Genomic DNA, 21,900 nt, shown 5'->3' on the forward strand with positions numbered 1-21,900 from the left:
TCTATAGGTTCTTTTTTTTAAATAACAAACATATCATACTTTCCTGCACTGTGCAGCTCGTTTTGAACAGTGGTCCCGAACATCCTCTTCTGGGGTCCCACGGCGGCTCTCTCGGCTCCTCCCCTCATCAGATAACCCCCTCTGGGAAGCTCTGTCCCAAGGGGGTTACCTTATGGGCGCGCTCCAGCATTCGGCATCCATAGCCACCGAGTACAGGACTCGGCACTGCCCTGCGCCATTGGATTTGATTGACAGCAGCGGGAGCCAAGAACCCGTAAAGAGAGCTACGGCGGGATCGCGCCCACGGAAATTCGGGTCTCAGGTGAGTAAAACAGGAGGGCTAGACACTGCAAGGTGTTTTTTCACCTTAATGTATAGTTTACAACCCCTTTAAAGCGGTGGTTCACCCTAAAAACCAAGTTTCTACCATCAAATCCAGCATAGTAGCGTGAGCTACAGTATGCCTTTATTTTTATTTTTTTGCACCGTACTCACAGTTTACTGCCGTAGTGAAGTTTCAGACTGGGCGTTCCTATGCAGAGGGAAGATGATTGACAGCCGGCTATGGCGCGTCACGCTTTCCGAAAATAGCCGAAATAGGACTTGGCTCTTCACGGCGCCTGCGCAGTCAGCTCCGATGTCTGTGCGCAGGCGCCGTATAGCGCCGAGTCCTACTCCGGCTATTTTTGGGAAGCGTGACGCGCCATAGCCGGCCGTCAATCATCTTCCCTCTGCATAGAAACGCCCATTCCCCGCGGGGAGTCTGAAACTTCACTACGGCAGTAAACTGTGAGTACGGCGCAAAAAAATAAAATAAAGGCGTACTGTAGAAATTGGATGAAAGGTTTAGCACTGGTAAAAACTTTTTGAAAGATAAAAAGTGCATTTTATATACAACTGTATAGACCAGACCAAAATGAGGAGGAATGAGGGACATTGCTCGAAATCAGGGACAATTGGGAGCTATGCTGGTGACACTTCACTCCTTACACTGTTTATTCAATAAGAGCATGGTGTATGGGCATCCAATGGGCAGCTATTATGAAGCTGTATTCGGCACAACTCTATAATAATAATCAGCAGAGTATTGCACTGTATGATCTCCACTTTCCACCAACTTTCCCCAGTGCCCAATACAAAAACAAGCCCGTCCAAACTGAGGGGGCGGTGCTTGAAGAATCAGCCAATCGCAGGCAGCGTCTGTATCCAGCGTGTGATTCTGTTATGCGTCCTGCGAGTGGCCTTCCGTTCTTTGTCCTCCTATTGGATGGGGAAGGTGCGATGGGCGGAGACCGGCAGGGAAGTGGATCGCAGGGTTACGGTCCAGGCATTCTCTCCGCTTCCGGTACTCTCCGTAGTTGTCGGGTGGTAGGTGTCCATGTAGCGGGGGTTGGACTCATGTTGTCGCCAGGAGTTATGGTCGCCCCTTCACACTGACAGACGTCATGTATTTTCTGAGCGGCTGGCCCAAGAGGCTGCTGTGTCCTCTGAAGAGTCTGGAGGATCCTTTCCACATCCAGCCGGACCCGCAGCGCCTCTTCCTGGCAGTGTTGTCCCAGAGCCAGCTCAGTATATGGTACAGCCGGGTGAGTGACCCTGTATATTCACATAGCACAACACTCACCTACTCTCTGTTTATATTATCTATATTGTATGTCTTACTAATGGCACCAGAAGGAACAAAACAAACACATCAGTCAGTCACAACTGACAGGTAAAGCGGATAACCGATTTATCTGGTTACAATGGCATCTGAAAGTTGATAGGGATTAGGTAGCAAGTGAACATGTTGTCTCTGAAGTTGATTGTGAAATGGGCATTACAGTGTAGCCACAGATCGCCCATGGTGACCCGTGCCCACAGCACCTACAATGGGTAGGTGAGCCTCAGAACAATGGAAGAAGGTGACCTGGTCTGATCACATTTTTTCTTTTACGTCATGTGGATGACCAGGTGTGTGTGTGCGTCACTTACCTAGAGAAGAGATTGTACAGGTATGTAGTATGGATGAAGGCAGGCTGATACTTTGGGCAGCGTTCTGCTGGGAATCCTTTTGGCTCCTGCCATCCATGGATGTTACTTGACACATACCACCTACCTAAACATTGTTGCTGATCAAGTACACCCCCTTTTAAGAGGGGCTAGTGCACACCACATGCGTTCTAGTGCTTTTTTTTTTTTGGGCATCCAAACTGCATAGAAAGTAGGGTTACATGGTTTTCAGTGGCACACACCAACGCTTGCAGTTCCAGAAAAAAAAAGTAGAACATGCTGCATTTTTTTTCTGCACAGATATGTATTGGAATGCGGTAAAATGCATCTGGAGGAACAGGAAAAATGAGAAGCATCCTGAATGCGCCCAGAAACGCATCAAAATCGCACCAGAGCCCATAAAAGAGGCAAAAAATGTGCATGCGGAAACGCATCCAGAATGGATCTGGAGGACGTTTCTGTGGTGTGAACTAGCCCGGAAAACGTATTCCCTGATGGTTTAAAGAACACAAGTTCAAGGTGTGGATTTGGCCTCCAGATTCTTCAGTTCTCAATCCAATTGAGCATCTGTGGGATGTGCTGGGAAAACAAGTCTGATCCCAGGAGGCCCCATCTCACAAACTTACAGGACCCAAAGGATACCATAGCATACCTTTCAGAGGTGTAAGCGCAGGGGTCTCCAAACTATGGCCCGCCAGTTGTTCAGGAACCACAATTCCCAGCATGCCTAGTAATGTCAGAGTTTTACAGTGCCTCAAAGGATGTGTAATTCCGCAACAGCTGGGGGCCGTAGTTTGGAGATCCCTGGAAGGGCATCCAGGTTACAACGGATCAGGGCTGTTTTAGGGGCAAAAGGGGATCTACTCAATATTCAGTGAGTGTTCATAACATTTATGGCTGATTGGGGTGTGTGTGTGTGTGTGTGTGTGTGTGTGTGTGTACAGTATCTGACAAAAGTGAGTACACCCCTCACATTTTTGTAAATATGTTATTCTATCTTTTCTAGGGTTGTCCCGATACCGATACTAGTATCGGTATCGGGACCGATTCCGAGTATTTGCGGGAGTACTCGTACTCCCGCAAATACCCCCGATGCCCAAATAGAATACTCCCCCCGCTGCCGTCAACGTCGCCGCAACCCGCCGCTTCCCCGCTACCGCCGACTGTGTAATACGCGCCGGGAACATTACAGCTTAGAATAGTTGTAATGATTCGCGCCGCGCATAGACACTCCCCCCTTGCTCGGGTGAACTGTCCAATCCCGAGCGAGGGGGAGTGTCTATGCGCGGCGCCAATCATTACAACTATTCTAAGCTGTAATGTTCCCGGCGCGTATTACACAGTCGGCGGCAGCGGGGATGCAGGTAAGCGGGATATGGGGGGAGACATGGCTGCATGGGGGGGGACATGGCTGTATTTGGGGACACATTTAAAAAAAGTATCGGTATTCGGTATCGGTGAGTACTTGGAAAAAAGTATCGGTACTTGTACTCAGTCCTAAAAAAGTGGTATCGGGACAACCCTAATCTTTTCATGTGACAACACTGAAGAAATGACACTTTGCTACAATGTAAAGTAGTGAGTGTACAGCTTGTATAACAGTGTAAATTTGCTGTCCCTTCAAAATAACTCAACACACAGCCATTAATGTCTAAACTGCTAGAAACAAAAGTGAGTACACCCCTAAGTGCAAATGTCCAAAGTGTCAATATTTTGTGTGGCCACCATTATTTTCCAGCACTGCCTTAACCCTCTTGGGCATGGGAGTTCACCAGAGCTTCACAGGTTACCACTGGAGTCCTCTTCCACAACGACATCACAGAGCTGGTGGATATTAGAGACCTTGCGCTCTTCCACCTTCCGTTTGAGAATGCCCCACAGATGCTCAATAGGGTTTAGGTCTGGAGACATGCTTAGCCAGTCCATCACCTTTACCCTCAGCTTCTTCAGCAAGGCAGTGGTCCTCTTGGAGGTGTGTTTGGGGTCATTATCATGTTGGAATACTGCCCTGCGGCCAAGTCTCAGAAGGGTGGGAATCATGCTCTGCTTCAGTATGTCACAGTACAAGTTGGCATTCATGGGTCCCTCAATGAATTGTAGCTTCCCAGTGCCGATAGCACTCATACAGCCCCAGACCATGACACTCCTCCCACCATGCTTGACTGTAGGCAAGACACACTTGTCTTTGTACTCCTCACCTGGTTGCCGCCACACACGCTTGACACCAAATGATTTTATCTTGGTCTCCTCAGACCACAGGACATGGTTCCAGTAATCCATGTCCTTAGTCTGCTTGTCTTCAGCAAACTGTTTGCAGGCTTTCTTGTGCATCATCCTTAGAAGAGGTTTCCTTCTGGGACGACAGCCATGCAGACCAATTTGATGCAGTGTGTGATGTATGGTCTGAACCCCCCCTCTCCCCTCCCTTTAATAGCTTCAGCAATGCTGGCAGAACTCATAAGTCTATTTCCCAAAGACAAACTCTGGATATGACGCTGAGCACGTGCACTCAACTTCTTTGGTTGATCATGGCGAGGCCTGTTCTGAGTGGAACCTGTCCTGTTAACCAGCTGTATGGTCTTGGCAATCTTATTATAGCCTAGGCCATCTTTATGTACAGCAACAATTCACTTTTTCAGATCCTCAGAGTTCTTTGCCATGAGGTGCCATGTTGAACTTCCAGTGACTAGTATGAGAGAGTGAGAGCGATAACACCAAATTTAACACACCTGCTCCCCATTCACACCTGAGACTTTGTAACACTAACGAGTCACATGACATCTGGGGGGGGGGGGGGGGGTGGCGGCGGCTAATTTGGAAATTTTTACAGTGTCAGTTCTTCAGTGTTGTCACATGAAAAAATATAATATTATTTACAAAAAATGTGAGGGGTGTACTCCCTTTTGTGAGATACTGTGCATATAATCGATCTAAACTCAACAACCCATTTGTTTAATATGACATAGACTGGGAAAGTGGATTTAAAAACATTAGTTGGAAGTTCCGATCATAATTTATCACGCATCTCTGTTTTCAACATACAATCCTATAATCTAATGAAATACAAAGCATCTCAATTCTGTTGATTGGCCAGGGTGGAGAACTACTGATCGTGCTGAATCAATCGACTAATTTTGATTGCTTTCGTTTTCTTTCTAAGTTGAGTTTGAATTGATTGAAAAGGGTAGTCTTTTTGAGTGTCCGTTTATATAGTCATTTTGTATTAACTCCTTGCCGCCTGCGCTATAGCCAATATACAGCTACAGCGTGGTGGTAAATTGGCGGTAGGGCGTCCATAGACTTTCTCGAGCTTCCCACGCAATCTGTTATTGCCGAGTCTGTGAGACTCGTAGATCAGATAAAGGGCCAATCACAGCAGGCCCTTTACCACAGAAATAAACAGGTTATTTTTTTTCTTTTCTATACGCTGTCAGCATGAAGGGGGAGCAGCAGCTTAGATTCAAGGGATATCCTTCGCCGTAGCACCTGAATGTTTTGCAAATCGGTGCCCATAAGTGCAGGATTTCTACCAAAATAAATCTCTATTTGTGTGAAAAAAATGATATAAATTAAATTTGGGTACAGTGTTGTATGACCACACAATTGTCATTCAAAGTGTGACAGCGATGGAAGCTGAATATTGGCCTGGGGAGGAAGGGGGTATAAGCGCCCAGTAGGAAGTTGTTAAATCGCTCATTGATTGCATAATGAAATCAAAGCGTGTTTGCCCACCTTTTTGGCAAGCTTTTATTTTTTGAAAGCATGGCATTGACTTAGAGGCTGTAAACCCTGTTTTAAAAAAACAAAACCTGTAAGACAAAGGCATAATGAGCTAGTATGCACTGCATACTAGCTCATTATGTATGTAATACTTTAGAACAAAGCTCTCAGCGGTGCCCGCACACCGCTGAGACGGCTGACCTTTTTTCCCCGGAGTTTCTTGTGGGTTTGCGGGCTCCGGCGATTGGAACATGCCCCCGTTCCTTCAGAGTGTATGCACCACTGATGTCACTGACTGTATGTATACTAAATAGATATTTTCACTACCTATAAGTAAGGCTTGCTTATAGGTAAATGTCTGCAGAGGAAGTTTACTTCCACTTTAAAGGGGTACAGGAGCTTGGGCCAAATGTGTGCAATATGTACAGAATGCTTGCAGATTATGGAAGAAGCATCTCTAGGGGTTTGATCTGCTTATTGAAAACAATTGTTTCCTGTCTTCTGTCACACCACAACAGTACATTGAGGTGCAGTGTACTGCATAAAAATACACCGCATGTCACCCCATATCACAGTGTGTCACAAAGCACAGTGGCGCATAGTGTTGAATGAAGTTGTAATAATATATCAGACTGCCCCTCACCGCCTCTACATAACACATACCCGTGTGAGGGAGCCTTTGGGCTCACCAGACACAACATAATCTGACTGTACCATCAATCATTTGAAGTGGGGGACATTTTGCTTTATGTCTCCCCTCCTCTATCACATTTGGATTATTATTACCGTATATACTCGAGTATAAGCCGAGTTTTTAAGCACTTTTTTTTTTTGTGCTGAAAATGCCCCCCTCGGCTTATACTCAAGTCACCTTTTTGCGCCTGATCTCCCGGACTTTGGGGGCCCGGTACCGGCCGGCCGTAGGTCCCCTGGACCCCACACATGTAGCCCCACTCTTCCTCTACAAGTGTGCAAAGTTTGTTGGCTGGGGAGCACCGATTTTTCAAATCCGGGCACCCCTTCCATAGACTCCCATGTTAAACGTCAGTCTAGTCATGGGCACAGTGAGGCATGCAGATGGACACCCTAGGCTTATACTCGAGTCAATATGTTTTCCCAGTTTTTTGCGGTAAAATTAGATGGGTCGGCTTATACTTGAGTATATACAGTATTTTTTTTTTTTTGAGGGGGAGTGGGTACTTGGTTTTGAAGTTCGCCACCCCCTTTTTGTCTGCAGCTTCTGGGACACGTCACAGGTGCCAGAAGGCTGCAGGATTATTCACAAAGCACAGCGTGGCTTGTGCATGTGAAATGGAAAGCTGGCTGTGAGGCCGCAGGGAGTCTTCCCACACTAAGCATGCCAGTGTCGGGGACCTAAGGATGGGTGAGGACAGTGCTAGATTCCTGAACAGGTAAATGTCCTTTTATTAAGTCAGCTGTTCTAGTATTTGTAGCTGCTGACTTTTCTTTTTTCTAGGGTGAAGATTCTCTTTTAAGCTCAGTACAAATGCAGTATTTGTATTTCAGTGATCTTAGTTTACACAATCGCAGTGCTTTCAAGCCCATGTAAACAAACCCATACACTGATGTGGGAATTGCAGTGTAAATGAGGCCTTGGATCTACCAAAACTATATAATATGAAGACCTATCTAAAATATCCAAACAATTGGTATCCATTTAGGCAAGCTTTTGCCATAAGAGTGATAAACTTTCATTCTTTTTTCTTTTTAAAATAACAAATGTTATACTTGCCTACTCTGCAATATTTTTGTACAGAGAAGTGCCAGTGCTCCTGGCTCCTTCACCCACTTGCTATGGGGGAACTTGTGCATGCTCGCTCCCTAGCAGGCCCTGTTTGTCCATAGAATGTATGAAGGTGAAAATACCTTCTGCCTCTACAACCACTTTAAGTACTTGTTGGATCTAAGGAAATTGTACAAGTATCCTTTAACACATGTGCACCGTTTGAGTTTGCCCTCCTCCAGCTATAAGACCTCATTCACACCTGAGCGTTTTATAGCTTGACGCCTGAAGGAAAAAATCTATTATTCTCTTGGGAGATGGTTCACATCTCCGATCCAAAACGCCTGAAGCTCAAACAAGTTCTGGGACTTTTTTAGGCAGATTTGGGCGTCTTTCTGCTTTTTACATTGGTGACCTTTTAACCTGTACAAAAACACCGTAAAAATCATGGCAAAATCGCTTTAAGTTTGAGTGACTTTCTGCCTGAAAACTTACTCTTCCCCTGCCATCTTCTCTTGTTTTTTTTGTTTTTTTGTTTTTTTCCCCCAGACCAGCATCTCCTTTCTTTAAACATTGGGTGCCTTGTGATGATGTAATGTGCATGTGCCTGCTGAAATTTCATCTAGTACCAACAGCATTTTTGGCATATTACAGATGCGCAGAGTGGGCAATGCGTGTTGCACTGCACATGATATATGATAGAATAGGAAAAAAAAAAATTGAAAATTAAAGTCTCTTCTAATTAGACGCTCGGCCCATAATTTTTTTTCCCTCCCTGCTTCAGTTTTTTGCAGGGTTGTAAAGGTGGTAGTTTTTTTTTTTTCTAATTGAAATGAAATTTAAAGCATCACAATTGCACAAATTTCAGTTGTATAAAATTATATATATATTTATGGAATTCACGAGTATAGAATATATGAGAATTTTTTTTTTATCTTAACACATTTTTGTGTGTACCTGAGCCCTATCTCTATCCAGCAATGTGCACAAGTGCGTCGGCTGTCCAGGACTCTCCCTCCCTCCTGACTGCCATTGGCTCCCGCTGCTGTGAATCAAAGTCAGGTGGCCAATTGGGAGATGGAGAGGACGGGGCCAAATCCCAGCTTTGTGTCTGAATGGACACGCGCAGCTGGGGGCTCGGCTTGGGTGCCCCCATAGCAAGCTGCTTGCTGTGGGGCACTCGGCAGGAGGGAGGGACTCAAAAGAGGGATCGGGGCTGCTCTGTGCAAAACCACTACACAAAGCAGGTAAGTAGAACATGTTTGTTATTTTTAAACAAAAAAAATTGAGTCTTTAGTATCACTTTAACCACTTGCCGACCAGCGCACGAATATATACGTCAGCACAATGGCTAAGCTGGGCATATGGGCGTACAGGTACGTCCCCTTTAAGAAGCGCATTGTGCGCACGCCCGATGCAAGCTCTGTGAGTCCGATTGCTGGCTCGATGTCCACGAGGATACCCTCGATCGTCTCACGGAGAGGAATAGCGGGGAAATGCTGATGTTAACCACTTCCCGACGGCCGTACGACTTTGTACGGCCGCAGGGTGGCTCTACATCTCTGGGAGGCCGTGTTTTTACGGCCTGCGCGCGCAGCCAGCCGCGATGTCCGCCAGGGACTCGCGATCGGCGGCTACAGGGACAAGACGTGGAGCTCTGTGTGTAAACACAGAGCTCCACGTCCTGTCAGGGGAGAGAGGAGACCGATCTGTGTCCCTTGTACATAGGGACACAGCATCGGTCACCTCCCCCAGTCACCCCCCTTCCCCCACAGTTAGTAACACAATTCAGGGTACAGATTAACCCCTTCCTCACCCCCTAGTGTTAACCCCTTCAATGCCAGTCACATTTATACAGTAATTAGTGCATATTTATTGCACTGATCGCTGTATAAATGTGAATGGCGCCAAAAATGTGTCAAAAGTGTCCGATGTCTCCGCCATAATGTCGCAGTCACGAAAAAAAATGCTGATCGCCGCCATTGGTAGTAAAAAAAAAATAAAAAAATAATAATTCTGTCCCCTATTTTGTAAGCTTTTGCGCAAACCAGATGCTTCTTGCGAATTTTTTTTTTTTTGTTTTTTTTTTTTTTTACAAAAATATGTAGAATAATACGTATCGCCTAGACTGAGAAAAAATTATTTTTTTTAAAAAAAATTGGGCAATTTATTATAGTAACAAGTAAAAACTATTGTTTATTTTTTCAAAATTGTCGCTCTATTTTTGTTTATAGCGCAAAAAATAAAAACCGCAGAGGTGATCAAATACCACCAAAATAAAGCTCTATTTGTGGGGAAAAAAGGACGTCAATTTTGTTTGGGAGCCACGCCGCATGACCGCGCAATTGTCAGTTAAAGCGACGCAGTGCCGGAAGCTGAAATTTCACCTGGTCAGGAAGGGGTATATGTGCCCAGTAAGGAAGTGGTTAACATGCTTTTCCCCATTCTTCCTAGTGACAGGACTCTGATCGCAGCTCCCTGTAATCGGGAGCGGTGATCGCCGTCGTGTCCCACATAGCCCATTCCCCCTACAGTTAGAAGCACTCCCTAGGACACACTTAACCCCTTCAGTGCCCCCTAGTGGTTAACCCCTTCACTGCCAGTGTCTTTTTTTTTTACAGTAATCGGTGCATTTTTTTTTTAGCACTGATTGCTGTATCAATGACAATGGTCCCAAAATTGCATCAAAAGTGTCCGATTTGTCTGCCATTATGTCAGTCACGATAAAAATCACTGATCGCCACCATTACTAGTAAAAAAATATTAATAAAAATGCCATAAAACTATGCCCTATTTTGTAGATGCTATAACTTTTGTGCAAACCAATCAAACGCTTATTGCAATGTTTTTAGTTAAAAAATAAAAATAAAATGTAGAAGAATACTTAGCCTGAACTGAAGAAAAAACTTTTTTTATATATATTTTTTTAGGATATTTATTATAGCAAAAAGTAAAAAATATTATTATTTTTTTTCAAAATTGTCGCTCTATTTTTGTTTATAGCGAAATAAAAACCGCAGAGGTGATCAAATACCACCAAAAGAAAGCTCTATTTGTGGGAAAAAAAAGGACGTCAATTTTATTTGGGAGCCACGTCGCACGACCGCGCAATTGTCAGTTAAAGCGACGCAGTGCCGAATCGTAAAAAGTGCTCTGGTCTTTGGCCAGCCAAATGGTCCGGGCTTAAGTGGTTAAACATTTAAAATGCAGCATCAACAAACCCAAAATACAATACGTAGGATGGGATGTGTGGTGTTTTTTCCTTTTTTTTTTTTTTTTTTTTTTTTTTTTTTTATGTGCATTTTGCTTGAACTGGAAAATGTGTCCAGATGTAAAACCGTGCATCCAATCAACTCTCATGTTTGTATAGTCTCCAAGCAAGTATACAGCTTTTACATTGTCTGCTGTATAATTTTAGTAATCTTAGCGCTAACAAATGTATTATTGTTTTGTACTGTGTATTAATATTTTGCCACCACTTCTCTTATGTGGCTTATAGACCATACAGTAACAGTTTGGAGATTTATTTTTTTTCTATTAGGGGATTTTTTGAGCATTATTGTGTATATGTAACCTGTCCATATATTGCACCAGCTTACGTTTTTATTCATAGGCTGCATATGCTTAGTTTCCATATGGTATGTTTGTCCATGTCATACACTTTGATATTAAAGCATACTTAAACTCAAATATTGACTTTAGCTCCACTTCTCCAAGCTGCAGGCTTTTATGACTGTGAAAATACCTGTTTGGGAACAAGCTAATGCAGGCCTGTTCCCAGTCCTAACAGCTGCTTTTACTCTGTAACAGTTTCATTTATAACAGAACACTATGATTGCCACTACTACCAATAGTCACTTTTTCAAACAGACCAATGCTAGATCTTCTGATGCAATGGTTACAGTGCTATGGGGACAAAAATGGTAGGTGTTCTCTAGTGTAGCTGCAAAAGGACACCAACTTTATCTCCCTTAATTAGGGACATAAATATAAGGATATTTATATATTAGACGCTGTGCTACAATACACCTCCCCTCATACATTTTTTTTAATTAAGTGGAAATTTTAAATACTAAACATGTTATAGGTGTAAATCGAAATATTCAATTCCTCATGAATCTCCTTCCTATTATGTACTTTAAAACCATTCTTTACACCACCAATGTAATAGAATAACATTCAATAAATAAAATATTAGAACTGGTCCATGTAAATAATCCATATAAAGGTGCTGCAGCAGGAAAAATATGTGCTAAAGTGCTCAGGTATATAAGGTCCTCTCTATTAACTCTTCAGTGTGCTGTGTGCACTTGTGCTCCCCCCCCCTCTCCTTGGACCGCACTCTCCAATACTCAATGACCCATTGGCTTGAATGAGTGGGTCAATTGCGTTTTTTACACCAGCTGTGTCCCTTCTTGGAATATCATTCACTTTCCCCTTTAAGACTCCTCTCCAAGCAAAAGGTAAATCCCTTCGATTTTTTTTTTTTTTTTTTTTTTTTTTTTTTTTCCTCCACTCCAGGAATAAGTATGCAAGGGAACCAGAGAAGCAGCCTCCAATAGTGTAACACTGCCTAATTAAAACAATTGATTATTAAACAGTAATACACTTACAGCAATATGCATTAAAGGGTTAAGGATCAGCAGTTGGCATAAGGGTATCAAATACCACCAAAAGAAAGCTCTATTTGTAGGAAAAAAAGTACGCCAATTTTGTTTGGGAGCCACATCGCACAAAGTGCTCTGGTCTTTCACCATCAATATGGTCCGGGGGTTAAGTGGTTAATGGCCTTGCTAGTGTGTTTTTGGATCATTAGAGTCTTGATATATCCATTTTTGATTCAACTTTTAGACCGGTGACCTCACATTTTCATCACACTTTTATATGATATAGAATGTTTAGTTAAAGTGGTTGTTAAGCTACTCTAACATGTATACGTGCTACCTCCTATTGCAGTGTCCCCCTCTGAGTGTGATTTATAAAAATAAATGCTGCAAATACCTAATTTCGGAGACGAGATCTGCAATCGCATGACTGGCCAGCTTTCCCCTTTCCTCCTCTGACAGATGCAGCAGGTGGGGCTGAGATTTCCCTGCTGACGTCAGTCAGGGGGAGGAGAGAGGGGGCCAGTCATGTGATTGCAATCTCAGCACTGAAATTGGGTATTTGCAGCAGGGACACTACAATAGGAGGCAGTGCTAATGTTGTATTCAGGTTAGTGTTATGCAAGCAACAGGAATGGGCTCTGTCACAAGCTGACAGACAGGGAGGGGATGGGAGAGGAGGACACAGGAGCAGAGTGGAGACAGATAGTAGGCAGCGGATGACTGAGGCATGTAAACTGACCACGGTGTTGGGGTTCAGCAGCCATGATACACCGTGGTCAGTTTACAGGAGGGAGGGTATAGCCAGGCAGGATCAACCAGGTAATTGCAGTGTTACAGGGTGCCAAATGACATAGCACAAGCACTGTGTCATATAACATGATTTAAAGGAGCAAATCCATTTGCTTTAACTGCAAGCTGCCTGGGGCTTAAAGGGTCACTAAAGGAAAAATTTTTTTTTGCTGAAATGACTGTTTATGGGGTATAGAGACATAAAAGTTAACTGATTCCTTTTAAAAATGATTAAAAATTGAATTTAATCTATCATATAATGTGCCTCTAGTTTCACTTTCGGGTTTAAAGGTACATACATGAAGTTCCGGGTGAGGGGTGAGTCGGGAAGACTCACAGAACAAAAACAAACAAATCCAGGGCAGTGTTTTGTTTTTAAAATGAATCTGATTGGTTCTGAGGAGTTTTAGACACACAGTAATGACAGCTTAGACCACCGTGAAAATCTCCCAGTACCATGGTTATAAGGAAACAGACGAGCAGGAAGTGTGGAGATCACAGCAGAATTTCAGCTACTTCAAAGCAAAAACGAACAATGAGGACATGAAACCAGTACTACAGTAAGGTAAAGGAAGCTATTTAGCTAAAAAAAAAAAAAAAATCCTTTAGTGACCCTTTAAAGCAGCAAAGCAACCCCAAACCATAACATTTCCACCATCATGTATGATTGGTAAACACCAGGTTGACAGCACTCAAAAATTGATTCAAATTCATCTATTCCATACAGACGCAAATTTCATGTATACCAGTGCTTGGCTGTAGAGATAATCATATGTATTTCAGTGACAAGGACTATTGCGGCAAGAGTGGATCAACCTAGAGCCGTAACATCCATTCACATTTCCACTACTATTCTTTAGGCCTCTTTTTTTTTTTTTTTTCCAATGGATCAAAAACCGTTAAACGCTGATGAGTGAAGTTTTTGAGCGTTTTTACAGCTGAAAAACGTCTCTCAGAACCTACTAGTTTTTTTTTTTGTCTGCTCAAAAACGTCACTGCCAAAAACTGCTAACAGCCTATGTGTGCATGGACACATAGGATAACATGATGGAGAGCCAGCCACTGCAAGGGCACATGAAAATATTTTTTTCCTCCTGTTCACATCATAATGCTTGTTTGATGTAGAAAAATGCAGATATGCTTTAATACCAACTGTTGCAATTGTTATCGGCAGACCCTGTAAATAAGATTTGGAGTGCTTGGAGAATTCCTAGCATCAGAAGGTCAGCCCTTATGCTGAGTTTTCTAAGCCAGCCTGCATTGCCAGATTCCTAGGCATGCACAATTTTCTTTCACAGGGACTTTGTTGATCTTGGCATGATGACGCTCATGTCTAAAGCAAAAAGCACACCAGACATTTAATATCTGAAGTTTAAACAAGACATGTTGCACCTACATATTTCCCGAGAGGGTCTAAAAGATTAACACCTGATCTGGAACAGCAGATTCAAATTTCAGGGGTTTGTTGTGACTGTAGGGTTGTGCTTTTTGACAGATATGCATTTTTGTTTACTTTAGATTATGAGATTGACTATGTCATATCAATTCTGTGTATCATTTGTTCAAGTATATAATCTTTATCTGTAGACTAAACATTTTGTCTGGAATTCTGGTATTACCAGATTTTGGATATTCTAAGGCATAAAACCACCTTTTAATGTGTCTCAACAGACCTTGTGAAGTGAAGTGTGAGGGTACATTAAAGCTACAAGGTGGACAGGCACCAAAACCAGATAAGGAACAGAGATCCAACCACTAGCATATAGAGCTGCACGATTATTCAATCTTAATACAGCATTTTCCAGAAAAAACTCAGCCGCAAATGTTTATTAACAGCGTTAAAGAGAAGCTATGCATCTCTTGGTTCTTGTGATCAAAGGAATAAACTGCTGTTTGAAAATGAGGGTAGTTTAACTACTTGGAGCACAGGTGTCAAACACATGGCCCTTGGGCCGAATCCGGCCCTCCAGGTCATTTCATGTGGCCCTCCCACCTCTCCTGCAACTGCAGGAGAGCTCCAGCCCTCCTGTGGTCCTATTCCAGACCCTAATGCCTTGTACACATGATCGGAATTTCCGTCGGGATAAACTCAGACGGATTCCGTTCAAGCTGTCTTGCATACACGCTGTCACACCAAATTCTGACCATCAAGAACGCGGTGACGTACAACACGACGACGAGCCAAGAAAAATGAAGTTCAATGCCTCCGAGAATGCGTCCACTTAATTCTGAGCATGCGTGTTTTTTTTTTCTCCGTCGGAGTTCCATACAGACGAACGGAATTTTTTCCATCGGTGCACTCTGTAAGGGAAAGTGGGGGACTCAACTTCTAAAGGTGGGGTGGCTCTTGACATCTAATGGGAGGGGATGCGCTGGACATCTAATCTTATAGATACAACCGGCCCTTTTGAGGGCAATTATAATGCTAATCGGCCCACAATGAAATTGAGTTTGACACCCGTGACTTGGAGACTAAACCTTTGTTTGACACTTTACTCTAAGCACAAAAATTATACCAAAAAAATGCAGCCTCTCGGTGGGTCTTGGCGCCAAGTGGTTGCATATTTACGTTTGCGTTCCCTGCTCGCTCTTGGCACAGTTATTCGCAGCTAACTGCTTATAATTGCTGCTTGTGATCGAGAGCTTTTCGATCATATGACTGCCATGACAGCCAATCATGTTGGTCACATCAGAAGCCCCACCTCCTGGCATCCTAAACCCTTTTAAAGTTCCGGGAGGTGTCGGCGCTAGGAGGTTACATTTAGAACCACTTTAAACGTCGCCACTGTGGAATTGCAACGTCTCGTGATATTTTGATTACTCAGCAGTTCCACAGGATCTTGCTGGAAGGGGTTTTTCTTATTTATTTTTTTCAACTGAGGGTTATGCTATAATGTGCTAGTATGCACAGCATATTGGCACATTATGGCGGACTTGCCTGTCAGTGCTTCGGCTAGTCCTGAGCCCATCTTTTCTGGGTCTTCCATCTGGTATTCAGTTTTGACTATTTTCCTTCTCTGGAAAGTATTCATTGCTACTAAAATGGTAATATTGCCTAGAAAAGGACATTTTTCTTTGCATTTACCTTGCAGCCTGCCTTCTACCTTGGGTTTTATAGGCAATGTAATTTGTTGTTCTGTTTTGATGTTTAATGTATTTGGGTAAAAATTGGCACAAACACATGAGAAAATGTGATGGCATATAAAGTTGTGTCTAAATGAATGTTGAAGTTTACAGTCAAAGTCGAACTATAATAATCTAAATAACGAAAAAGAAAATTTAGAAAGAATCATGTGTGGTTTGGTAATAGTGTTGCAGCCAGCCATTAACTGCATGAAATGGTCTTCAGTTTAATTTTGTGATCAGTTTTCTGGATTGTGGCATTGGGAGTGAAGTGGGTTTCCTGTAAGCACAGTATGTGTGCTTTCTTGGCTTGGAAGTATCTAAATGCCTTTACCCGCTTTTGTGGGACATTTAAGCCCTGTACATTCAATGACAATACATTCAGGGGAGCCATGGTAGCCAAACCATCATGTACCTCTTACCTTGAGACCCTGTACAGCGATTTCCCGGTGTGGTGCGTGCAGACGGGGGAGGAGGAGGAGAGGGGGGGGGGGGGGGGTCTTGAAAACAATAACCTTCAAAAGAGAAAACAGTATGTTACTGAAAAAAGAACAAATGAGCATCAAAATATTCATTAAGTATTTGAACCTGGCCCGTGACCGGGGGGGAGGTGTCCGGTCAGGGGCCCACGTCTGACCCCCGCATATTGCTGCGAGGACCAGAGGGGAGCCAATTGCGGTGCATGTAGTTTCCGTGCATTGGAGACCCGCATCCTAAAAAATTCTATAGGTATCCGTATCGGATACTGAATGTATAACTGTGCTAACAACCTTTACAGCAAACAGGGTGAACTAGTCTTGTAAAAAAGAGAACTTGTGATTTGAAGAAGGGGGAGAGAATGTTGGGGAATTCCACTCAAGGGGAGGTGGAATAGAGGAGACTCTCACACATAAAGCAGGGGAGAGTAGCGTAAAGATGGGAATCTAAACTTAGGAAGCTAAGAGAGGATGAGTTAGATTGAAGTATCCCAATAAGGGGTTGGTATAATAAAAATCGTCCTGGCGTCTGGACTGACCGGTCCCGATGGGGGAGAGGAAAAGATCTAGTTATATACTGAGGGGTTGGTGAGATTTGAGTGAAATTAGAGGTGTACTTATGGCCTCTTTTTGAGGGCGTTGGGCAAAAGTGAAAATAAGAAGAAAACTTAAAGTGTTACTGCCTTTAGATTTGCGTTCAATTTAGTTCAAGTTGATAGCTGTTGGCAGGAGGAAAGATAAGAAAAGCATGCACAGAGGTATCAGTCCATTGTATCTTCTTGATCTGGCGCTTGGTCCACGAATCTGCCTCGTTTGTGCATTTGTTGTATGCCATTGGTGTGGTCCTGATGGGGCGAATTGTTGCGAGGAGAGGTGGAAGCTGATCTTCTGCGTGCAGCATTCGCTATCGATGGTCTCTCTATTATTTTGAAGTCTAATAGAGCTTGGTGAAGTTGATCTGGTGTTCTGCATACAATTTTTGTACCTTGGTATGTGAACCGCAAGGAGAAGGGGAAACCCCACTGGTATTTGATTTGGCGGTGCTGCAATTCCTGTAGGAGAGGTTTCATGGCCCTTCTCTTGTTTATTGTCAGCTGAGAAATGTCTGCAAAGATCTGGTATTCATGCCCCTGAAAGGATACATTTTTCTTCTCTCTGGTAGCCTCCAGTATTTGTTCTTTCGTTTTGTAGAAATGGAACTTGGCTATGATGTCCCTTGGAGGACCATCAGTTTTCCTGGGCGTTAGAGCTCTGTGGACTCTGTCCATTTCCAATCTATCAGCTGATATACCAGGCAGTAGTTCCTGGCAAAGTGCCAATATAGTTGTATGTAAGTCAATGACTGATTCGGACAGACCTCTGAACCTTTAAATTGGACCTTCTGGTTCTGTTTTCGAAGTCCTCCAATCTGTTCTGCAGGGTTAAGTTTTCCTCTTTAAGGGTATCAATTTCTGTCAGGCATTCTTGTGTGAATACCTCTATTTCATCCATTTTAGATTCAAGGGCTTCAGTGCGGCTCCCAAGCTCCCTAATCTCTTTGGTGAGATTAGCTGTTATTTGATTTGAGGTAGTTTGCAGTGCTCTATGAAGCATCCTTTCAAACTGCTTTAAGAGACCTGAGGGGACCGCAGTGTTCTGACATATTGATGAGATGTCTTCTAGTGTGTCCTCATCCTCACTGACAGCAATGGTGTGTCTGAGGGAAGTCATTTGTTTTGCTGTCTTAGCAGCTGTTTTTTTATTTTTTTATTTCTGAGGTGAATTCCTCTGAGGGAGCTGGCGCCTTTTTTACAGTTGCGCTCTTGAACTGCTGAGCGCCGCTGTTATGGCTGGTTTTACTCTTTCCCCTGGCACCTCCTAGAACCATTCTCGTTCGTGGGGTGTCTCTCACCTTCCAGGGTGCTGTGCCCGTGTCCCTGCTTGTTTCTGTTAGTTCGGTTGCTCCGTTATTTGCAGGGTTTTCTCCCTCACGGAGCGGAGCTCTAGCCCGGCATTACCGTCCCTCTAGGCTCCGCCCACGCACCTCCAGTTTTCTGGATTGTGAAGTACATTGTGATTCTATTGATTTTGTTGCCTGACTATAGACAGTGACCTGATTTAGAGTTTAATGTTGTTGGCATACAATGTATTTTCCTTCAGGACCTCCTTTAGTAAATATTTCTACACATGGATTAAGGTTCTCGGAGACGGCCTTGAGTTCCAGTAAAATGGGCAGAAACTGCTGCTTGCAATTCTGTGTTCCTTATCCGAGCCACTGTTCCCATGGTCATATTCAGGCCCAGTGTTTTCACACTTGAGTGATGACGCCATCCCCCACCAATGGAAAGTTGTTTTTGTTTTTTTTATTATAAAATACCTGTTCTTAGGGCAGCCGGGACAGTACAGAGACGCAACGGTCTCAGGAGACAGTAGTAATGCTGGTAGATGGCAGACCATCCTCTTGACAAGCCACATGGGCCACAGCATAGTTTAACAGCACTTCTCTCCACTACTGTGTCCACATATCCGCAGAAGGGGTGACATCATAAGAAGACACCCATGGCTGGGCTGTGCGGACAACCTCTCTGGACTGGGGTCTACATGCCTAAGTTATGTAAATACTTTGAAAAAAATCAGCACATGGGACTTTACTTTAATTTTAATTGTAAAGTGTCCCTTGTGCTGGTTCTCATAGCGGAAATCCAAAGCCCTCTGCCCCTCCACCTATACCCCACAGCCGTAGTCTTCTTGTCTTCTCAGTCTTCTCAGTTCTCCTCCCTCCACTGAGCAGAAAGCGTTAGTCGCCAGTTCTCTGCTTTGCCTCTCACTGGAGTGCTGGGCTGTTTAGGTGACAGTAAAGGCTGGCTCAGGCTCTTGGCAGAGAGGCCAAGCCAGATGCCGGTCCAGGGTTCTAGGTGGATCCCATATGGTCAGAATCTTTTCAGAGCCTGTGACGTCCGCTGACAGTGGGCTTTAGCTGATAACGGGTCACAGGAGTGTAGAACAAACTGCACTCTTGTGTTCTACAGGAGAAGTATAAGCAAAAAAGCTTTGGCTTTACCTCTCCTTTTTAATGAAAGGTCCACCTCCTCCATTCATAGAGCGCTTTTTTCTTGTGGAAGCCATAGTACAGCTTCTATGAATGGAGAAGGGGAGGAAAGGGCAGATATAATCGTCATTGGTATGAGCCCCCGCCACCCCAGACAATTATGGGAGAGGGGGGCAGAGTACAGTATAAATTACCTCTATACCCATCCTCATTTGGGGTGTGTGTGTGTGGTGGTGTTTGGGTTTTTTTGTATTTTTTTTGCTCGCAAATATCTTTAATATTCTAGTTGGGCATAATGAAAATCTTGGCTTCATCCCTCCTTTTTGTTTTGGGGACTATTGTATCTATAAAGAAAACGAGGGGAAATAAAAAAAAAAAAGTTGTCCTGTTGCTTGCCTGGGCCAAGAAATGACGGGAACCCCCCCCCCCCCCCCCCAATGTAATACAAACTGTAAGAAATAGCTTGGCATGGTTTTAATTCTTTAACATTACTGTATCCAAATCCTAAAAAATAAAAACGTTTCAGCTAGACATGCACCTTATTTGCAGTACAGTGAGTGTGTGGTAATTGTGGACTAAATGGCACTAGGAAACTCATTGTGGAATAACTAATAAAATGATTGGTTCACCATTTTTAGGGCAAATGTTTACTAGCAATAGAAACTATTCCTTAGACCTGGATTTTCCGATCTTCAGTGTTTTTTAAGTCACATTTTCTTCCGTTGACCAAATCTGTTATAAATGAGGCAGATGTGGTGTTTATTCAGCAAGGCAAAGCAGTGAATGACCATCAATCAGATCAGCCATTGGCTTATTTATAAATATCCCTCATGGTGTAAATACTGTAATGTGATCAAAGAATTTCCTCCATGCAGCAAAGCCACGGCTCAAGTGATGAAAACAAGATGCAGTTTCCCAACAAGTAACTCATGAGCCATGTGTAACACTTGTATCCCTTTACCAATATTTATAGCGGGTTCTTGGGAAGCGCTAAGCATTTCTGTTTACAAGGGAACCCGTTACAAAGTATTGTGTCTGTATTATTAGCCTCCAATGGAAGTGATGGACGTGGAAGATAAAACACTTCTGAGAACTGGTGCCTTGGAACTAATGCATCACATCGAGGAAAGGTTGCTTCCCTCAGAGCCTTTTCACATAAGTGTTAGCATTATACACCTACACAGATTTACTTAATTGATTAGGTATTTTGATTAGCATGTATTGTGCTGGCATGCTAAAAAACAAAACAAAAAAAAGCAGTATTTTTTTTGTACTGCCCCCCCCCCCCCCCCCCCCCACTGTACAACCCCTCTGCCATTGGCTAAGAGCCAGTGGCGGCTGAAGTTTTAGGATGGGGCGTAAGACCCCCGCCCCTCCACGCTTGGCCCCTCCCACTTCTCATAAGCCACACCTCTTATAGAATCCACCCACTCCGTCCCCTGTATTCCACTTGCTTCGACTCATAGTGTCAGGAGTATACAGCTCAGCATCACAGCACAGAGTATATAGCTCCAGCATCACAAATCATGGTATATAGCGCAGCCTTACAGATCGCTGTAAACAAACTAAAAAATGACACTGTTAGTAATGAAGGACTCTAAATGGGCGTGAGATTACCAGAGACTGCGGACATACTGCACGAGATTACCAGAGACTGCGGACATACTGCACGAGATTACCAGAGACTGCGGACATACTGCACGAGATTACCAGAAGGTAATCGGGAGTCGGTTGGCTGCTGGTTTTCCAGCATGCACATGGGCTGAATGTCTGCCACTATTTATTTGTACCAGTAAATGTCTCCCGACTTAGGCCCCTTTCACACGACAAGCACGCTCAGTTCCGCCTGTCCGTTTTTCAGGCGGTTTTGAGTGGGCCATCCATTGACTCCTATGGGAGAGACAGATGTCAGCGGAGATGTGTCCGCTGGCACCCGTCTGCCATCCGAGTCGCTAAAAACAGACGTATGACAATACCTTCTCCATCAGTCTTATCAGATCGATGGAGTTCTGATGAAAACGGACATGCTGTCTGTTTTCACCTGATCTCCCCATAGAAATCAGTGGGTCTCTGACAGGCCACTCCCTGCTCAGTGAGCAGAGACGGACCTGTCATCCGCCGGGTCAGTAGAGATCAACGGAGCGATCTCCTGCTGAGCTGGAAGACTCCGCTGAACGGATCCGCCTTGTGTGAATGAGGCCTTGGAGTTTTGAATCCTTTAGAAATTGCACATGGAGAAATACAGAAAATTCCAAAGTACAGTTTGCTTGATAATATAAATTTATATTGAGTTAGAGGTGCCTTTTTATATAGGAACAATTGCATCATTTCACTTGACCTCCGGAAAATGTTACCCCCTTTATGACCAGGCCATTTTATACTGTTCGTCACTGTGCTACTTTACGGTTATGCAACGTTGTA

General features: G+C 43.7%; 1 protein-coding gene across 1 annotated transcript in view; it reads left to right on the top strand.

Annotated features, from left to right (window-relative positions):
* The first annotated feature begins 1,274 nt into the window (after positions 1–1,274).
* The window catches only part of RIC1 (RIC1 homolog, RAB6A GEF complex partner 1), a 193,440-nt gene continuing 172,814 nt past the window's right edge, over positions 1,275–21,900 (top strand). Inside the window, exon 1 of the mRNA XM_040357519.1 lies at positions 1,275–1,586. Within this exon, the coding sequence (XP_040213453.1) occupies positions 1,446–1,586 (141 nt within the window). The 5' untranslated portion in view covers positions 1,275–1,445. The remainder of the gene's footprint in view (positions 1,587–21,900) is intronic.

Source organism: Rana temporaria, chromosome 1 (genome assembly GCF_905171775.1).
Source record: "Rana temporaria chromosome 1, aRanTem1.1, whole genome shotgun sequence".
Taxonomy (NCBI): domain Eukaryota; kingdom Metazoa; phylum Chordata; class Amphibia; order Anura; family Ranidae; genus Rana; species Rana temporaria.